Source organism: Pituophis catenifer, unplaced genomic scaffold, assembly GCF_029215685.1.
Source record: "Pituophis catenifer annectens isolate HBS135680 unplaced genomic scaffold, rPitCat1.0.hap2 SCAF_3, whole genome shotgun sequence".
NCBI classification, from domain to species: domain Eukaryota; kingdom Metazoa; phylum Chordata; class Lepidosauria; order Squamata; family Colubridae; genus Pituophis; species Pituophis catenifer.
Window position 1 is genome coordinate 49,685,757 of NW_027256883.1, and position 19,650 is coordinate 49,705,406.

At 33.4% G+C, this 19,650-nt stretch overlaps 1 protein-coding gene and 1 long non-coding RNA gene across 5 annotated transcripts in view; one reads left to right on the forward strand and one right to left on the reverse strand.

The window, feature by feature from the left end:
• MIB1 (MIB E3 ubiquitin protein ligase 1) overlaps positions 1 to 19,650 on the reverse strand; it is a 48,985-nt gene that overhangs the window by 13,231 nt on the left and 16,104 nt on the right. For all 4 annotated transcript variants that reach the window (XR_011600218.1, XR_011600216.1, XR_011600217.1 and 1 more), the window contains exons 10-14: positions 17,427 to 17,560; positions 16,625 to 16,732; positions 15,398 to 15,595; positions 13,147 to 13,298; positions 292 to 424 (exon numbers count right to left, since the gene is read on the reverse strand). Coding sequence is in view for 1 of the 4 variants with exons in the window: in XM_070940593.1 (XP_070796694.1) it covers positions 292 to 424; positions 13,147 to 13,298; positions 15,398 to 15,595; positions 16,625 to 16,732; positions 17,427 to 17,560 (725 nt within the window). In the remaining 3 variants the exon portion in view is untranslated. The remainder of the gene's footprint in view (positions 1 to 291; positions 425 to 13,146; positions 13,299 to 15,397; positions 15,596 to 16,624; positions 16,733 to 17,426; positions 17,561 to 19,650) is intronic.
• LOC139314751 (uncharacterized) lies at positions 2,662 to 9,491 on the forward strand. Its single transcript, XR_011600219.1, has 3 exons — positions 2,662 to 3,043; positions 3,141 to 3,240; positions 8,711 to 9,491. It is a non-coding gene; the product is annotated as an uncharacterized lncRNA (long non-coding RNA).

Sequence of the window (19,650 nt, forward strand, 5' to 3'; positions counted from 1 at the left end):
TATAAATTAGAAAAAAAGAAATATATGCAACTCCAAAATCTCAATAAATTATCCAAGTACAAGATAAGATAGCTGATTATATTAAAGCTTAGTTTCTGGAAACCTGTGCTACCCCCACTTTGCTATCCCTAAGAGAATCAGTAGTAACACAATAAATGTCTTAATAATTAATTTTAAAAAGTACCTTTATCTGGATGTAAAAAATGGATTGTAAGCAAATGTATGCATCTATTTGTAACAAATAATACATTCATTCTTTCTGGCATGAAATCAATTAATAGGAAATTTTACCTGATGCACCAAAAGTTCTGCTACTTCTACATGATTATTAAGTGCTGCCAAATGCAAAGCAGTGTATCCGTCATCTTTTTTTTCATCTACAATCCATGGTCTTGGAAGCTTAGACAGTAACACTCTCATTGCACTGAAACAGACAAAAATGTAAAGGATTATATCAGTATTAACTTCTAGAAGGAATACAATTTTCCATTTAAGTGTAATGTCCCAAAACTCAGTGATTATATTGCCAGGAGTTTTTATTATTACTGAAAAACTGGTTTTATATGACATACTATCCATTCTATTAAACCTTAACATTCTTTCTCAATTAGATAATGTAATGAAATCCATGTTAGCTATTCTAGTAATCCATGTCCAGTTCTTCTGAGTTTTATTCATATTGTCTTATACATCACTATAAAAGTATGTTAGTTTACTATATTTTCAGTACTAATACCTATTTTACAATCATTAATAGGGTAATGATTTAATTCTCTTGAACGTAATAGGGCTTACTTCTGAGAAAATGAATGTATAATTTTATAAGAAAATGCATTTTTCCAACTATCCTACTCAGTTTGCCACATGCAATATATACAGATATTTATGACTGCTTAGTTTCCATGAGTGGGCAGCCTAGAAATCAGAGAAATAAATAAATAAAATCTAGAAATGGTATGCTTTGAAAATGGGAAGGAAGTCTCTATTTTCAACACTATCCTGTATCTCACATTTATTTACTCTTCCCCCTTGCCTCAAATATCATTACTTCATGTTTGAAAATTATGTTCCTGCAGTTCATACACCACCTGCTGTGCTTCAATCTACCATGCTGACATTACATACTTTCTTTCTCCAATTATATATGAATGGAATTTTGTATCGGAATTCATAATGGCAATATGAGGTGTTGTACGTTTGTGTAGCTTGGGGGGGGCGGTCTGTATAACAAGTATGATGTGTGTGTACTTTTGTGCAGCTTGGGGAATGTGTTTGTTTCAATCTTCCCCTCTTAAAAACTTAATTTACCCTTCAAAACTATTCTTTTTAAAAGGCAACTTCAAATGCTTTTAAGTCTTCCTTTCTTTGCCAGACATTATATAAATCTTTTCACATTGATCACAATATAAGAGTTGGAAAAACTGAGGACCAGAAAACCTTGGTATAGTTTACTGTTTAAATATATTTATATCCTATCTCAAAAACATTTTTCAAGGTAGTTTACAGATAATTAAAACCCACAAATAGATTCATTAGAAAGATTTTTGAAAGCTATCAAATAGTCTTTTTTTTTTTAAAAAAAAAAAACAAAGTTAATGGAACAATAAACACAGTGGGGAGGGGAGACTCAAATACCTACCACCCAATGTATCAATTCCATATATGGAGTGCCATAAAACAAATCCTTTCACTAGTAGCCATTTAAATAATGAAAATATGGGCATTGCTACATAGATTTATCAAGATAAGGTAGGTTTATGAAAAAAAATACAAATCTAGAGATACATCTATCGTAGATATAAAATATTCTTTCTGGGTGGTTATTTAAAGATACTTAACAGAGGGATCCAATTACTTACACTCTCTCATGAGCGATGGACTACTAACTTCTGTATCTTACCAATCATCAGCTCTCCACAAAAAGAGCAATTAAAGTTATACATTTGTAGAATGTTTTACAGATCTTATTGTTATTGTTATTGACATTTTGTCAAGATAGAACACAAACCACATTTAATGTACAAATGAAATTAGAAAAATTCAAAAAATGTTTTTTTAAAGACGAGCACATTAATGTTAATATACACATATTCCTAAAATATGCTGTAGTTTTCTAAAATAAAATGCAAGTTGTAAGTTAAAATTTCAATTGTCAATTTAAAGTTAAAACTAAGAACATAGTTTCTGCCATCCTGATTATTAAAAAGGTTTGATTCTTTACTCCATAGTGTATTTAATTATTTTTCTACAAAAGTTTTCTAAAGTTTTTGAAATGGTACTTCATTCTGAATTTCCTCTTACTATCTTGCTTTTATTTCTAGAAGAATAAACACAGTGACTGAGATATCAGAATTTGAACATCAGTGAAAAAAAATTATAAAAACTTAAATTGAAACATGCAACCCAATTTAATTTGATATCACAGATATAGAGACTGAGTAGTAAAACTGCAGGATGAGCCATCAACAGGCAGAATAAAAGACAGAGGCACCGTTTGTTCCTGGAACAGCAACCAACAGTTGAGATACTATTTTTTGCAATGGTTGACTAAATATGGTCAGGGAAGAGAGAGGCAAAAGACAGCCTGGGAGTGGATGTTTCAAATGCCTGGCTGCCTATAAAGCTGAAATAGTTTTGCTAGAGCCCTGAGTAGCAAATGGATTCATGCTAAACAGCATGCATGTGGAAGTCCTGACCTCAAGAGCAGTGTTTGACCTCTAAAAATGAAAAATAACTACAAGCAACCTGTCTGGGAACTAAAATTCAAGCATGAAGAAATCATGTCCTCTATCTATGGAGAAAGAAACAATACTTGCTTGAGAAAGGGGGATGGATGAAGTTGTATGCTGGTTTTTTTTAATTTTTTATAATCTCATGAACATTTTTGAATTATTTTCAATTATCTAAACAAGATGAGATTATCCTTCTTCTTTGGGTTTTTCTAGCATCTACCTTGGATATTTGTGTTTTCTGTCCAGCAGGTTCAAGAAACTTAGTTCTATGCACAACACCTAAATGGTTAGGAAAACACAACAGATACCTTGTAAGATATGTGCTCATATTTTAATTATACTTGCTTTATAGTGAAATATGTATTCATTTTCACCTCTCTATTGCTTCCCCCCTCCCACATAATGAAGAGCTGAATCAGCGATAGAGTGAACATTCAAGATGAGATGGCTGCTGCTGATGTCTCTCTCTAGGTCATCCTACTGCAAATGCTGCATGATAAGCTTACAGGTAATAGAGCATTAGAAGACCTGAATTATTCTACAGATTTAAAGGATTAATATCTGCATGTATTTTTTTTAATAATTTGTGTATTTTTTATATTAATCTCAATTGCAGTTTAACATACTACTAGTGTGCTTAAATATCAAGTATTTCTAGTGTAAAGTGTTAATATGGGAAACAATCAGCTTTGAGTAATATCATAGCTTAATACTGTTGGACAAGAAATCTTGTCAATTATATTTTAAGTATTATATCTACTAATAAGTTAGCATTTCAAAAAATATTAATTTTGCAGAAATGCATTACCCCATTGTTACTTTTACATTACCGGTATATTCTGGATCCATTCCATTATATATAAAAGGATAGGATAAGGCATGAGTTAGTAATAAAGTACTTTTACTAAGAGATTAAAAATATAATTTTACAGCATGAGCAATATAATTTAAATTTGAAACAAGCAAGTTGTAATTGTTCTGCTGCATTGCTGTTTCTTCTTGTAGAATTGTGCTAGCTACTGCTAGTCTCTGATTTGCTCTCTATCAGCTGCACTAGGTTTTTCTCTTGAGCTGCAGAAACTGAACAACTGGTTTTCTTTGACATGATGAACTGGGGCTTTTTTCCCTAATTTTTGAAAATGTGTAAGTAATGGATGAATGTTGTTGTTCTGATTTTAAACATACTTTACAAAAGGATTTATGTATCATTTAAAATGAATTCTCTACATTTTTTTTTAATCTAATTTTTTTGCAACCTGATATTGGGGTTTTGTCTTATGATTAATACGAACCCAAAGATAAACTACAGTATCAGCCAACTAAACCTGTGAAGATATATGAGCTACTAAATTTACAACAATTTTGACATGAAAAAGTACATTTTAATACGAACTTTTCTAATTTGAAAATGTTCTGCAAAAACTAGTTCACATTGGTTTGAATTAAAAGTAAACGCCAAATCTTCACATTTGCAACTTATTTTCTTTCTTGGAATATAATCAGCTATTTATTCATCTATATTCTCATTAATTATAAAATACAACAATTAAGATTCTTCCCAAAAGCATACATCGTTACAAAATAATCATTTTTTTCCACTTCACCAGATACTAATATAAATATGATAAAATATGAGTGAAGACCAATGATAATGCAAGCTCAGAGTGGAATACAAGAATACATATTACCATTTCATGGAGGTATTTTGTATAATCAAACTTTGGTGAAATCATGCTGTTCACCAGACTTAATAGCCAATAAAAAGCAACAGAAACTTAAAAAGTACCTGAATCTTCATGAAAGAACAATGAATGTGTTTTAAATTATTGTACAAGTAAAATATAGAAAGGTGTTAATTCTTAGTAATAAGGCCAGATGCTAAGAAACAAGAGCAAAAATGTGTTTTTAAAATTCACCAGGAACAACTATTTTATACTTTAGGCTAAAAAGGGGACGAAATATGGTTCAGTTTTATCCAGCAGATAGCAGCTATGAAAACCTGCCCAGAGCACATACTTCTTTATGTACCCATATGAACATACAATATTATGGAATGTAAAGAAGTATGTACTTTTGGCAGGAGTGAACAACCAGTAAAAGAAAAATAAACTATATTTCACGTGAAAGACATGGCTTTTTAAAGTGAAGATAACATGTAAAAGGATCAAATGAATATTAGCATAGAAGAACATACTGGAGCGAGGAGAGAAATAATGGGACAATTGTTTAAAGAACTGATAATAACAGTATTGCTCAATCATTTATTTATTTGTTTTAATTCAAAACCTAAATAAAAACACCTACAACGCAACATACAATGCAACAGCAAACAAAACCAATTACAGAATGATTTCTGGATCATAATTTTGAAGACCACAATAAGTATTGCTTCTGAACCTTAAACAAACCTCCCAATGTGATCTCTTATCTAACCATCCACATTAATATTAAAATGATCAATCAAGAATATTTCTTAGAATATGAACCTGTGAACATAAAATATGGTTAAACATAAAATATGGTTCAAAAAGTAGGCTTTTTCATGTATGCTAAAATGAACGTAAAATATTACGACAAAGACTTTTCTCTCTGTTTTTCTACCTAACTTTTCCATTAGAAATCCACCAAGCATTTATTGGCACATTGGCACCTTCGTTGCATTTGGCACAAACGTATGTGTCTAAAATTGCCTTGTTTCCACTGAAGATTCAGTGCAAGAGTTTATTAACTCTTGACTTTATCTCAGTTTTGGAGGAGGGGGAAGCATTATGTACTCTTGCATGTTTTATTTATTTTTATCCTAACTTTATTATTTTTTATAAGTAACTCAAGACAGCAACCACACATAATACACCTTTCTCTTCCTATTTTTCCCCCAACAACAACACTGTCAGGTGGATTAGACTCTTAGTAACTTGGTCCCTAGCCTGGTGTTTTAACCACTGGAGTAAATTGGTTAAAGATAAAGAATTAATTATACACACATACACATGCACTGAGCTAGCACAGGCAAAGTGGGACTCTATAATCACTCCATGCCTTTAATTTTTCCATTTGCAAGCATGTCAATAGAATTTAATTGGCTTGATGTACAAGGAATGTGTTGCACCACTGAGCTGAAGCAGGGCCAGGAATTTGCTCTTTTAGCATCTTTTCAGGGACATAATTAGTCTACTGGCTGCTTAAAGCCCCTATTTTATTTCATTTTATGAAAAAAATCTGTGGGGAATTGTGCCTCTATTTGGCAGTGCTAGCCTGTGAGATATTAGAGCCTCAAAAAGAAGAAGAGATTGCTTGCAACACATGGCTTTCTCACCTATTTGAAACCATTGCTGCAGCTGGAAATAAAAAAGGATGAATTAAATAAAGTTCCTCGTTATATTAAATGTACATTAGTCAAAATTAAATCTGAATAGTATATCATATTTATTTAACAAATATAGTATTATGTTTGATAGGGAAAATATTATTGTATTCTGTAACTGCCAAGGCAACCTTCACCCGCCTTTAAATGTTCAAAGTATAAGGATTTTTTTTGCCAGATGGTAACAGCACACATGCTAGAATGTGTGTGGATTAGACAATTTTGTATTTTCTTTTTTCTAACATGGTTCCTTTTTGTTTACTTTGCTTTGGTCTACGACTTAAAAGATGTTGTAGCAAGCAAATATCAATAACCTATATGTCAGAGTAAGTCTATATTTTGAAAGTTTATTTCATCAGATGAAAAGTAAATCAGCTTAAATTTGGCAATCTTTTCATTCCTATCTGCAAAATTAATTAAGATGTTTTTTAAGGTAGAATATTTTTATTTCATTCTGTTCAGAGAATTGTACAGCTAAAAGGTCAGCATTCCCATTATTTAATATTAACCTAATTATTTTTAGGAGAAAATCAATACTGTTTAGGTAAATCTTGTTTTTAAAATATCTCATTATTTTAAAAAGAATTTATTTTAATCCCTCATGTTTAGTTACATGGAAGTTTTATTGGTTATACAAAGAATATTAGTATGTAAAATATATAATTTTCTGTCTGAAAATTCAAAGTAGGCTAAATGGGATTAAACTTTATAGTATATGACACCTAGGCTCTTAGGTGTTAGTTCTTAAGAATTTAACAATACATTTGTTATTTAAACAGCAACTATTTTTTTTCTGCAAATAAATTGTTCTACACCTTCACTAAACAACTAATTATAATTCATTGAGTAAATGTGCAAAGCAGAATATTGGTATTGTCATTAACACATTTTATTCTATAATCAACAGATTGATGATCAGAGAACAGCCTTCATTAGCAACAAAGTTGGCAAACCTGTCTGAATTCTATGAAGCACTGCCTATTTCTAATAATAAGTCATCTGAGCAATAAATTAAATATTAACTTCTGTAGGGTCACATTTTAAAAACGATGATGGTTTATAAAGTGAATAACATACTTTGTACTTTTGCCCAAAACATAATTATACAGCAGCACTAAAGCAAGCCTTAGATAGAATGATGTATGCAGCTTTATAAAAACAAATCTTAATACTTCTTTGAACATTGTCAGTCATGCTAAAATGTCACCTCCCTTACTTATGTCAGCTGCTGAATTCTAACTAAGTACAAACTGAACTCTGGACATCTGCTGACACAGTTGAAATTCAGACATCTCAACCATTTGACTGACAAGGATAACAGATGCTGACATTATCAAATGCTGCTATACTTCTTTCCATGGTCACTTTTTGCCCTGATATAGCCAGTACATGAAAACTGTTGCAATCTAAAAGAATACTTGAACAGCTGGACCAGTGCAGTCCCATATTACTGACAAAAATAGATAAGAGTTTTAAATGTTCAAGTTTTATATATGATAAATTTCTATTAAATCCTAAGCATAAACATACTGAATATTTAGAGAAATCTTTCTTTGCAATAAAAAATTTCATATAAGTTATGCATTATTACAGCCCAAATTAATCTTACCCCAATTTAGCATGGCTTAAAGTTCACAGGTCTTCAAATAAGATGCTGTTCTACACTTAAAAATGAATCCCATTTTATTAACTAAAACATATGCATATTAAATTATATGCTGAAGTATGATAACTATATGCCAAAAATGATGAAATCGTTTTTCAAAAACAGATGTAGATAGAGTATGTATAGAACTAACCTGTTAACAGAAAAAATCTTTCAAAATAAAACTCATTCTGGAAATATTAACCAGAGTTATACTTGAGAACAATTATAAAAACCTTGTGACACAGTTCTCTAATTCTTTTCAGTAAATGTCTGTAAAAATATATTCACATTCTCACCCAAGAAACGCAAATAACTAAGAAGGAGAAATTACTGCAAGCCATAACTGTTTTCTTCAATGGCTTAGGTTTAAGTTTATTTTTTCTACTTTTAATAATATAAAAATGAAGCATTATAAACAAAAATTAAAAGTATGGGAGTATATGATTCCCCATATCTGATATTTATTTAATGGAAAACAGCTGTATGTTTCCTAAACTTCAATTTATTTATTTACTGAATTTCTATGGGCACCCATCTCATACAGATGGTTCTGGGCATCTAACAATTAAAATAGGACTAAAACCAGAGTAAAAAAGAAGTACAATTGAAATTAGAAACAACATAAATAACATAACATAGCAGCGGAGAACACTCCTGACATCACACCTTCATTACAACCATGGCCAAGAAACTGGCTTACCCATACAATCAGGGTCCCAGGCTTGATGGCAAAACTAGGTTTTCAATGCTTTGCTTAAGCTGGTAAAATGGAATCAAATCACATGTTTAATGGATTTGGTCCCCTTCAACCAGCTGTAGCTATGTATTGATCACTACAGGACAAGTGCTTTTATCAACTGGTTTTTAATAATAGGAATATTAAAAAGGGAAACTTATACAAAACTGACCATCAGAACCTATTCTGGGAAGGTTAACATAACTTTGTTCCTTTTCTTTTTTTCCAAGTCATGTTTGATTCCTGAGGATTTTATAGATGCATTCATTTGGTTTTCTTGGCAAGAATACTGAAGTGGTTTGCTATTACTTTCTTCCAGTTTTGACTTTTCATTGTAGCCTACAGTACAGCTATTTCTTAGCCATTATCTATCCAAATAATAAGTTGGTTTGATTTTGCTTAGCTGAATTACTAGATACTATGCTTCCAAAAGAAAAAATATGAATCGAACATGTACTGTAGGAATTTTACTCTGTGAAGACTCCTCTTCTGTATTCTGAACTGACTGGAGCAGAAGCTAATGTAATTTCAGCACTGGTGATGGAACATAATCTTCTACCTGAACTTTAAGAATTTTGGAACTAATTAGACAGCTGGTATGGCATGAACAGTTTTGCTATCAACAGAGGAAATAACCTGGAACACAGAAGGAAGACTTAGATCGGAACTGCTGTTGGTGGTCTACATTCACTCCAGAATTCACCACCTAAGGTGACTATCTGCAAAGGCTGAAGCTGCCAAGGGCAGAAGTATAGTTTTAAAAAATAAGATTGTATCCAAACACTGTTCAGACACTCTTAGAATGGGCAGGAAAAACTGTTTATCACATAGGGTGAGGGAAAAAAAGAGACAAAAAAATTAAACCCTGAACCTGACATATTAACATAGTTGGATTAATAAAAACTGCAGTAGTTGATCTTTGTTATTAGGGCAACATATTTTTCAATAAAAGCATTTTATGTATTTGAACTTTGTTCTTGAATCTTCCACTGCTAGGCTCATGACTGCATGTTTGCTTTCCTAGATATTCATTTCCATGCCCAGGATGAAACTATAACAAGAACTGGCCATTCTCAGGTTAGATAAAACCATTATATAAACAATGAATGATATTTCACAATCTCAAGTACAGGAAGAAAATGTTCAAATTTCTCTAGATGCAAAAAAGCAGAAGGAAAAACTCTAGAATTTAAATGGAGGAAGAGGGAGAGAAGGAGGAGGCAGCGATCTATGTTCTGTAGTATATAGATTTTCTCCACATGTGGCTTTTATCTTTCTGCAATAAAATAGTTTATCTTGCACTGTTGTATTTGTGAGTTTATGGGGTTGTTTGTAGAGTCAATATTTATTGCTGTGCCTGCCATTAAATCTAGTACCATCTAGCATACATTAGTAACTTAAGAAATCAAAATACTATTTCCTCAAAAGACCCACCAGAAAATAAGCCCTAGCATGATTTTTTCAGGATGCTTGTAATATAAGCCCTACCCCAAAAATAAGCCCGTTAAAATTGTCAGCCAGACTGACGCATTTAGTACCATATTTCCCCGAAAATAATACCTAACAGGAAAATAAGCCTTAATGTGCCTTTTGGAGCAAAAATTAATATAACAACTGGTTGTATTATCGTAGAAACAGAGGTATGAGGTAGTGATCACTAAGTGAAAGAGTTTTTAAAAGAGAAAAATTTATCGTTCCCTATTAGCTATAGTAGTTTAGGGGCAATCTTCAGATTTAAATGCAATTTGTCTAAAAATAACAGATACAGAATGAAATTAGGTAAGAGAATTATATTTATGTTTTACTGTTCATTTTTGGAATTTTGGGTTAGACTTTGGATCTTTTCCCTTATGGCACACAGATGGGATCTCATAGACAATGTTTTTATCATCTACAGAAGCTAAAGATACAGTTAAAGCTGATTCTTCACTTTCTGCATATGCAACAAAATAAAGAATTAAATTAGTATCAACTAGAAATAGGGTGACAAAAATATATTCAACATCTTTTTTTTCCATTAAATTAACATTGTCCTAAAACATAAATTAAGCTAGTGTCTGAATAAAAATACCATTAAATTACAAGACGTCAGTGAATTACTATTGGATAATGTATTTTCCCATCTATTACTTTGTAGTTTTCAACCCAATTCTGAAGGTCAGTTTTGAATTAATATGCTAACCCCAATCTAAAAAGACGTGCTGCCAAATAGATATACACACCTTTGATTCTACTACTTCCTTTCATAATTGAGATATCTGTGGAAGACATTTTTTCATCCAAATATAGAACTACAGGTTTCTGACTATTAGCATTACGTCGTTAACAACATTCACATTAACCATTACAGAATGATTAAGTGGCAAATGTACTAGCCAAAGCTCTGGCCCATGGTATGCCAAAGATTAAGTATGCATCCAAACAACAATGAACACCATTTTCAGACATTGCAAATCACATATTGTTAACTATGGTTTCTAATAGATTTATTAAAGTGATATTAACTTACAAAAAGTAGTGCCAATTCTGAGAACAGGCACATATTCTTCTGGTAGTGCACAGTATTCAAATTCAGAATTGAAAAGGTGCTTTAAATTTGGCATGATCATCTCACTGAAACTTTCAGTGGCATTTTAAAAGTTGGGTCTTTTCCTGGCCTCGAAGCATGCCCAAATTATGCTACTGACAAGTACAACAGACATGTACATGCTAAATCCAATATACTTTTCTCACTTTGGAACTGAATACCCTTAATTGCTATTGTCTTAATCAGGTAGTATACCAACTTTTGGTATACATTAGTCAATTAGGAGAGAAACATGGGTAGAATTTCAAAATGAACAGATAGTTAATGATTACAGAATATTACTTTAAAAATTCAGCCAATAACCCTCTTTATGCATTCATTTCCATTCACTTTTGGGCAAGAGCAATTTTAGTTACAATGACTTACCAGCTGGTGATGACATAAATTATAGCTTGTAAACTTAATTACAAGTTTTGGATTATCATAGGCTGATTGAAAATTAAGCTTTTTAAAAAGTAGTCAGATCTAAAGAGAGTCCATGGCTGAAATCAGAAAATGTATGATGTGATAATGTGCTTCACAGGCACAAGAAGAATGTTAGTGAATTGGGCCAGTGGCCTGTCCAGTCCAGCACTCTGTATAGAGTGACCAATTAGATGCATTAGACCAAACATGGATAGGACAGTGATAGTCCTATACTGTTGTTGCTTCTCAGATAAATAGTATCAAGGTTCAGAAGACAGGATCTAAGACCTGAAAAAAATACCAGGGCTGTAAGCTGGTCTAGAAAGTCAAAAAACATCCCAGAGGAAGAGGCTCAGAATTCAATTTTGAATTCATCAGGAGTCAAGCTCAATTCAAGGGCATCTTTATCTTATCTGCAATCGCAAAAGAACCAAACAGCCAACAAGAATAGTAGCTACTGATGGAATTTATTTCAATGCTTTTCTCTTACCATTTTTAAAACTAAGTCACCCATCATGTCTGATGGCAGCAAATTCCAAAGTTTAACCATAAGGCTTGGGCAAAGCCTTTAAAAGAGAGGCTTCATAACATGCATAAGCCCATATGAAGCATTTATTCACAAATCATTAAAGAAGCCATAAGGTTTGCAAGGCTCATGCAGCTGCTTCGAAAGAGGCAAAAGCAAAGCCAAGTGGTTTGTGTATGACCACACATATGGAAATAGACAAGAGCAGCTGCACAAGCTTTGCAAGCATGCTTTAGCAATTTGAAAAGAAAGGCTTTGTATACATGTCCACATGTTAGAAGCACTTCTTTAAAGGCTTTTCACAGTTCTGTTAATTATTCATTCCGTAAAGTAGTCAGTAGTGTGAGGGGAGAGGGGAAACGACAAGGGAGAGAATATCAGATAAAAGCCCCACTCCTTTTCTTCCTATGTTGCAATTCTTGTCACGTATCCAAAGAGGCGTAGCTTGTAGCACAACTACAATATTTTAACAGAAAGACAAAGATCCTGTGGAGGTGCTAAAGGTGGTGCTTTGTTTTATTAGGCTTAAACATCCTCCATAATTAGTTTCAATGGGCGATTCTGAGTTTTAACATCACAACAGAAAAAGCAAAATGTTATACTGCTTCGGTTGGCTTTGACTTTGCATAATTGGTTTGTAACCTGTGTGTATTAATTATAATATCAGCATTGTTATTCCGCAAGCTTTTATCCCATTCCTCTGCCCAATTTAAACAGCATGCCTCAAATTCACTTCTTAGTCTGTTAGTAAGAAAGCTGATGGGGTAGAACTTGGGCATGTATTTGTTGTCACAATGCTACTTCACATTAAATTTGCATGTTCACATTTTTTTTCTCTAGTCTTAATTTTTGCAAAATAAAGTAAATGTAATTCTAGATTGCGCCATGATGCTTTTACAGATTATAGTTGCATGAGAACAAACACCTGATTGCACACAAAACAATTAATTATATGAATAATTTAGTATAACCTGCATTTGTTCAAATACTCACTACATCAATTCTATAGTGTTCAATGCTATAATTTTAATACCTCAACTACTGAGCTATAGAAAAATTAATGTTAAAACTCTTTTGAATTAATTTTAACATTTTTACTATAACACTATGCTTATCAAACATTAGAAGGCAGTAAACCTATACAATACCTTGGATTTCCCCTTAATGCAGCATGATGAAGAGCATTAAATCCATTGTTATTTGTAATAGTAACATCTGCTCCAGCTTCCAGGAGGACTGCTAAAATGTCATCACGCTTTTTGCTTATTGCGTCATGCAGAGGAGTATCACCCTCAGAATCCTAAAAATAAATATTAGTCAATTTATATCAATTTATCTCCCTCCCTAACCAGAAATTTGCCTTAGCCGGTTGTTCCGATTCTGCACAATTTGGAGAACTGGCAAATTGGACCACCGGCTGGCCCTGTCCCCGCCCGTTTTTTGGTCCATTTTCAGGCTGTTTTTCCAGCCAAAATCGGCCTGAAAACGGCCCAAAAAACGGCCTGAAAATGGACCAAAAAAGCTGGCTGTTAAAGTAAGAGAAGCCGGGTGAGCCAGACCTAGACGTGTACTGGGTCCCCTCGTCCCAGAAGCAGCAACCTCATACTCTTCCCCTCTCTGCTAACCCCTTCTTCACACGAGATTACCTAGCAATGGAGACTGAGAGGGAGAAGGGGATGGCATTTCTATGTGGCACTCTCCCCTCAATGCTAGTGGCCACTGCTCCTTTCTCCCTTGAGCGCATGGGCGATCCCATGCGAAGAAGGGGGATAGCAGAGAGGGGAGAGTGCAAGGTTGCTGCTGGGATGAGTAACCTGGTAAGCATCTTACCCAGCTTCTCTTCCTCTTGCAGCCAGCTTTCTCAGTCTAGCTTGACACAGTCTCTCTCTCTCTCTCTCTCTCTCTCTCTCTCTCTCTCTCTCTCTCTCTCTCTCTCTCTCTCTCACACACACACACACACACACACACACACACGTAGGATCTGTCTTTCCTCCAGCCCCCCCGCCTTCACCGGAGACCCCTGGATTCCCTCCCCAACCCTGCCTGTCCCCATACAGGTACCACCCACACAAGTGACATAGAGTTGGCCACGCCCACTTAGTCACATGAGCCACCCATCAACTCCCACCCATCAATGCCCACCCAGCCAGTAATTATGGCAGAGAACCGGTTGTTAAAAAATTTGGAGCCCACCACTATCCCTAACTACATATCAAACTTCAAGAAAAAAATAGCTACATATGAAAAAAATAGTTGATGTTTGGACAGAATACATCTGTATAATTTTGAATTGACTTGATCTTAAATTAGCACAATCCTCTGTGTAAATGTTAAGATGCCTTATACCATGAAAGGCATCAATTCAATGCTGTTTCCCCTAAGCACAGAGATATTATATTACAGATGGAGGAAAAGAATTGCCCTAAAATATTTTAAGCTTACTCAGTAATAATATCTTAAAATACAAGTGATTTAATATACCTTTTATCACTGACTATATAAACTAAGATTGATATGGAATGCTGATGAAGCATATTTCTGGCAAATAATCCCAATAGAAGGGGAAAGGCTATTGTTTCAGGCCATAAACTGTAGAGCTAGCCTCAAGCACAGAAACTATCAGACAGAACACCTACAGAAAATATTTATGGGTATGATCTATCAGTGCAATAAGAATACAGATGTCTTGAAAGCAATTTCAGAGAAAGTTCATTTGATGCTGCCTTTTCGAATAGAAAGAAAAATGCCACTTTAGTATCCCAATAAAAAACAATGTAAAAAAATCAAATTAACATACAACACAATAAATTTCTATAGAAATAGACAGTTTAACTAAATAAATGTCCCCCATCTATGCAAAAGAAAACCCAGCAAAGTTCATTTAAAAAGAAATATCTTGATATAAGAATGTAATAAGAGCTTTGCTGAATTTAGCCAACAGCATATTTAGCTAGACACCCTGTTCTTTTATTAAGTTCTCCAGTCCCTCTTGACAAACATCTGCATCAATAGCTATTGGGTGGTAGCAAAGGCAGGTAAAACGGAAACAGACCAACAGTGTCACAAAACTAAAGGACCACAAAAGTATTCCTGTTTACAATGGTGTGCTTTTCTATTTAGAAATAATTGTTCCTCAGATTTTATAGAAACCAAAAGCACTGCTCTTAGTTTATTCATCTACATCACATCTAATCTACCATCACCTTCAGTATATTCAACGCTTCCATACATCCTGATAAGAAGGATGGAAAGCTAAACATTACCATGTTCTGATATTACACTCCAAATTATAACTTGGAGGCTAACCCTATTTAATATTTCAAATTTATGTACGTATGAAAAAATGCTCAAATTGCGTTCATAATAAATAAATAAAAAGTAAACAGCAAGTTAAATTACCTGGAGACTAGGATGGCAACCAAAGTCCAGTAATGTCTTCACAACTTGGAGATGACCTTTATTCACAGCAATATGAAGTGGTGTCTGTCTACGCTTATTGCGAGCATTGAGATCTGCACTGCCTCTATGTAAAACTTCTATCACAGCTCCTTCATCACCAAAGGCTGCATGATGAACAGCCCTGTCTCCATCTTTGTCCTAAATAATTAAAATTCAGCTGCATAATATTTTTGTTCTACAATTTAATGGGAGACTTTTAAATTGTTGTATATAGTTAATAAAAGGATGCAATGATATAAAGCATCAATAGTAGATGATGTGGGTGTATAGTTCTACTTCACATTGAGACAGAATTAACATATAAAATAGCAACAACAATAGCACTTAGACTTGTATACCGCTTCATAGTGCTTTACTCTGTAAGCGGTTTACAGAGTCAGCATATTGTCCCCAACAATTTGGGTCCTCATTTTACCGACCTCGGAAGGATAGAAGGCTGAGTCAACCTTGAGGTGGTGAGGATCAAACTCCTTGCAGTGAACTGAATTAGACAGCAATACTGCATTCTAACCACTGCACCACCATGGCCACTGCACCATCATGGCTCCTAGCAACTTATTTTGCTGTTAAATATTAGTTACAAGTCATAGCCAATTGTTTATAAGAGAGGAACTTTACTTATGAACTGCTGTATTAATAACTTCTAATACTTCCTGGATGCAATCTTCAACCTACTCAATAACTCAATTTCTAGTGCAAAGAACCATCCATGGTACAGCAGTAGTATAATCTGTAAATTCCAAGTTTCTTCCCCTTTATAGGAAAATATCTATTAATCTCAATTCAGCAAAATTGGTTCAAGTAACCATAGTTAATTGGTTAACTAGTTGAGTGAGTATACCTGCATTTTATTGTCCTGACTTTATTTTACACAAGGGAATGATTTTCTTTTTAAAAGTACGAAATCCTTAAATAACCCTAAAATAAGACCACTGACTATTACCAAATTAAATCAAATGAAAGGGACCCATTCAATAAGCTAGTTAAATAATTATGTAACTAGCAATAAAAGAAATATCTTAGAAACAATAATTCATAACAATATTAGGCAATTTTGTTTTAAAATATTTAACTAATATTTTAAAATATAATACAGACATTTATAATTTATAATGTATAATAAATGCATTTTACTAAGCATTGTTAAACATTTAAGCTTTCAGATACCTCTGCTTCTACATCCACATTCTGTTTCAGAAGCAATTTCAAAATGTCAACATGTCCATTTTGACTTGCAGCTTGCATAGCAGTGTGTCCAGCGCATTGTCCATTCACCTAAAATATATTAATAAAATCAAAGTTTAAAATGAGACATTAATAATATAGCCCTGCTCATTAATAGCAGTATAATGTCAAGAATAAACAGTTAAAAGACAACATACTTACATTGTAAAAAATAACTTTTTGAGATCTGATCAATTGTTTTTCCAAATTATCTTTAATTTACTAAGTATAATAATGGAGCAAACATATCTTAGATCTATTAAAATATTTTAGGTTTATTCATACTGCCATAAATTATGAAAGAAAGACAGGATACGAACACATGAAGTATTAAAATATTAGTTTTAAAAAACTGAATTGGAAAAAAATTATCTGGGTGGCAAGTTGAGGATAATTTGAGAAGATTGGAGTAATTATCTGTTTTTCTAAACTTTATATCACTCCAAAGCAAAATAATTATTTAGAAGACATGATGTAATGTACACAATGTAAACATCTTAGAAGGCTAATTTTTGAAACATTTGAAGCAAAACAGTGCATTCAAAAAGCAATGAACCAAATGTTAAAGTGGGTAAGTCTTCCTATTTTTAAGCATAATTAACTTCCTATTTGCAACAGTAAAGATTGCGAAAGAAAAGTCTATCTTTATTTTGATTACAAAATGTTTTATCTTTCCAAGAACCTCTATTTATTGATCAGAAACTCTTAATTCCCCTTATTAGGAATGATATAATTAAATACTCACATCCACATCAGGTCTTTTAAGCAAATCTTCCACTTTTGCTACATCTCCATTAGCAGCTGCTTTAACTAGCTCCTCATTAAGATCCCCAGATTCTTGAGTTTCAAATAATTTCTTCAGTAACTGGGACAATCTCTCTGTGAATATTAAGTGAAACAATTAATATTACCAGGTGTATAGTATCTGAATGTGGTGTTGCATTTAAACAAAATATTTTTTATTTAATACAAATGTAACAATCAATCAATATTCCAATATTATTTGAAGTTGCTTTAACATTTGCTCTTGTCTAGATCATGACTGCATACTAACATTTCCTACAATGGAAACATTATGGTGAAGTAGATATTCATGACTCTACCAAGATCAAGCTTAAATGTTATTTATCATCTGCTAGATAATGAAGGTTAGAAAGTTATTCCTGTTACAGGAAACGATAACAAAATACAAAGACTTACAATAGAGGCAATAGAAAGCAAAGGTAGTACCAATAGTAATAGGCGCCTTGGGTGCTATCTCAAAACAATTGGAGCACCACTTGAATACCATCAGCATTGACAAATTCACCATCAGTCAATTGCAAAAGCAGCTTTACTTGGAACAGTTTACATCTTGCAGCAAAAATGCCAAATCCAGTCTGAACATCTGGGTGACTTATGCAATGAACCATTATAAAGAGAATAGTGCTCAACACTGTCCATATATACATCCAAGATATTGAAATGGATTTTGGACTTGACAAATGTGCTATCCTCACCGTTAAAATGTCAAAAAGTAATGAAAACTGAAGGAACCAAAATGCCCTATAGAAATAACCTCAAGAGTCTGGATGAAGACCTGGGCATCCTTCAAGCTGATACTATCAAGCATACCAAGTCCAGAAAAAGGTTAGAAGTGAATACATCAAAAGAGTGAATAAGATCTTAAAGTCCAAACTCAAGTGGAGAAAATACTATCAAGGCAATTGACACCTGGGCGTTTCCAGTCATTAGATACACAACTGGAATAATGGACTGGACTCAAGCAGAACTATAAGCCCTGGAAAGGAAGACCCCAAAAATAATGACAATAAATCATGCTCTTCATCTTTGTAGTGATATTGACAGATTCTATTTACCAAGCAAAATAGGTGAACATGGGATGTTGGAAATACATCAGGTGGTTAAAGAAGAAAAAAGACTATCTCAAGGACAGTGAAGAAGATGCACTGAAGTTATACCAGGAAGGCTTTTGAGTACTAGAGAGACCAAACTACAAGAAAGACTAAATGAAGAACAGAAAACAGATATGGGAAGACAAAATAGCAGGCAAAGCAGATAGTAACAACACCTGGCAATGGTTAAGAGCAGAAAAACTGAAGAAAGAGGCAGAGGAGCTAATTCTAGCTGTACAAGACCAAACCTTAAGAACAAATGCATACAAAACCAGAATTGAAAAGACAGCAAGTACCAACTCTGCAAAGAAGCTGAAGAAACAATGGATCACCTGGTTACCTGCTATTAGACGACTTCACAGACTGACTACAAACAAAGCATGACAAAATAATAAAAATGATGCAGTGGAAGTTTTCCAAGAAATACCATTTGTGGACAAGCAAGAACTGATGGGATCATAAAATATAGAAAGTTATAGAAAATGAAGAAGCTAAATTGCTCTTTACTTTAGAACTTTAGAATTCAAACAGACAGGGACCTGCCACATAACACCCCAGACTTAATAACTATTGATAAGAAAGACAAAAAAGTCTGGATAGTGGACGTGGCAGTATCTGGAGATAGAACTGAACCAACTAGAGAAGATAACAAAATACAAAGACCTGCAATTAGAAATAGAACAACTATGGCAAAAGAAACCAAAGGTAGTACCAATAGTAATAGGCACCTTGGATGCAATCCTAAAACAACTTGAACATCATCAGCATTGACAAATTCACCATCAGTCAATTGCAAAAGGCAGCTTTACTTAGAACAGTTTACATCCTGGGACAATACCTCTCACACTATCAAACATTAACATTTGCTTATCTCAGTCCTTTGGAAGAACTGAATAAAAATGTCAAACCCAGTCTGAACATCTAGTTGACTATGCGATCAACCATTAATATAATATTGCTAGGGGAGTGGGGAAAGTAAAGTTACAGAAATCTGTGAAGAATAAAAATGAAAATAGCAAACAAAAGGTAGGTATAATAAAACTTAAAACACTTTATCATTTGAACAATTACTGT